Genomic DNA, 1,578 nt, shown 5'->3' with positions numbered 1-1,578 from the left:
TTTTCTATTTTTCCTCTTTAATTTCTCTATTTTTTCCCCTTTCTTTTCTCTATTTTTCCTCTTCAATTTCTCAATCTCCCCCCTTTACTTTCCCCATTTCCCCTTATTTTCCCATTTCCCCTTCACTTTCCTAATTCCCCCTCTGTTTCCCCCATTCCCCCTCTATTTTCCCCATTCCCCCTCTTCATTTTCCCCATCATTTCCCATTTTCCCCTCTTATCTCTCTCCTTCTCTCCCTCCCTCTTTCTTTCCTTCCTTCTTTCTCCTTTTCTCTCTTTATTTTTCTCTTCTATCTCTTTATTTTTCCCCACACTCCTTATTTTTCTCTCCCACCTCTCTGTTCTCCTCTCCATTTTTCTTCTTCCTCTCTATTTTCTCCATTCCCCCCCGTGTCCAATTTTTCCATTTCCCCCTCTTTCTCCTCTTCTTTCCCTCTTTTCCCATCCCCTCTTTCACCTCTTTCTCCTTCACCTCTTTATTCCTCCATTTTCCCCTCTTTCCTCTCTCCCCCCCCTCCCTTTTCCCTCTCGTCCCCTCTTTCTCCCCTTCCCCTCTTTCCCTCTCCCCCATCCCTCTCTTCTCCCCCACCCCCCCATTTTCCTCCCTTTCCCACCCAATTTGAGGGGAGAGGGGAGGGCGATGCCCCCCTCGTCCTGCTTGCAGCACAACCGCACTTTCCACCCCCGTCATTAAAACTTATTTCCCCCCAGTAATATTTTGTGCTTAACTCCCGAGCAGAGCTCGCTGCACTTTATTATAGATATTTTACACTCTCGAAGTCTTTTAATTAGAAAGAGCATAACAAGCCATATTTGCTTGCAACAACTTAACAAATAAAAGGCCTGTAGCTGCAACTGTGAAGGAGCTATATTATTGTTTTTATGGGGCCATAAAAAGTCGCTCAGCCTGTTCTGCTAGGGAGAAGGTCGTAAAGATGGTTCAGTTTATTTAATTTATATCTCCGAGCTGTAAAACTTACCACTGTGGGAGTTCATACGCTGCATCCATGGGTATATTTGAATGCTAGTTTTTTGTTCTTGCGAAGTGTTCCTGTTTTGGTCACTGGTAAAATCCTGTGCGATTGATGTCTGTGTATTATGTCCCATAGAATTTTGCCTGCAGCTAGAAAGCATGTCTTTTTCTTGGTAAAAAGCATTAGATCCATAGTCATAAGGTCCTCGGCTGGAGCTAAACACAACATTATCTTGCGGTGAATAAAAAGGAGAAGAATAAATCCGGTTTTGAGCAACGGCTGCTCCATAAGTAGAAAAATGCCTGACAGGGTCATAGGCAGTTGAATTGAGGGCTACGTTGGGAAGCACCTCTTGGCCACTGGTTAGATGGCAGGATAAAGATGGGTTTGTGAAATAGGAATTCATATCGTCCTCTATACCTGGCTGTGTGATTTCTTTAATATTTATTTCTGTCTCCAGTTTGTAGTCTGAACTAGATTGTTATAGGGAAGGCTCTGCTCCAGGACAGACAAAATGACAAAGTCAGCTGACCCGGGGGGAGCCAATGGGGAGGCGGGTGTCAAAAAGGGAAAAATTGCTTTTGCTTCTGTTGATTCCCTAGTTG

General features: G+C 44.0%; 1 protein-coding gene across 1 annotated transcript; it reads right to left on the bottom strand.

Annotated features, from left to right (window-relative positions):
* Positions 1-543: 543 nt before the first annotated feature.
* On the bottom strand, positions 544-1,572 carry HOXC6 (homeobox C6). Its single transcript, XM_003213890.4, has one exon. The coding sequence runs from the start codon at positions 1,377-1,379 to the stop codon at positions 954-956; it is 426 nt and encodes a 141-aa protein (XP_003213938.1). The 5' UTR covers positions 1,380-1,572; the 3' UTR covers positions 544-953.
* Positions 1,573-1,578: the final 6 nt, after the last annotated feature.

The sequence above is a fragment of the Meleagris gallopavo genome, unplaced genomic scaffold (assembly GCF_000146605.3).
Source record: "Meleagris gallopavo isolate NT-WF06-2002-E0010 breed Aviagen turkey brand Nicholas breeding stock unplaced genomic scaffold, Turkey_5.1 ChrUn_random_7180001865673, whole genome shotgun sequence".
Classification (NCBI taxonomy): Eukaryota; Metazoa; Chordata; class Aves; order Galliformes; family Phasianidae; genus Meleagris; species Meleagris gallopavo.
The sequence above is the reverse complement of the archived record's forward strand: the minus strand, read 5'-3'. Positions and strand labels throughout refer to the sequence as shown.

Coding starts and splice junctions, on each gene's coding strand:
- HOXC6 (XM_003213890.4), bottom strand. CDS start 1,379: ATGAATTCCTATTTCACAAACCCATCTTTATCCTGCCATCTAACCAGT.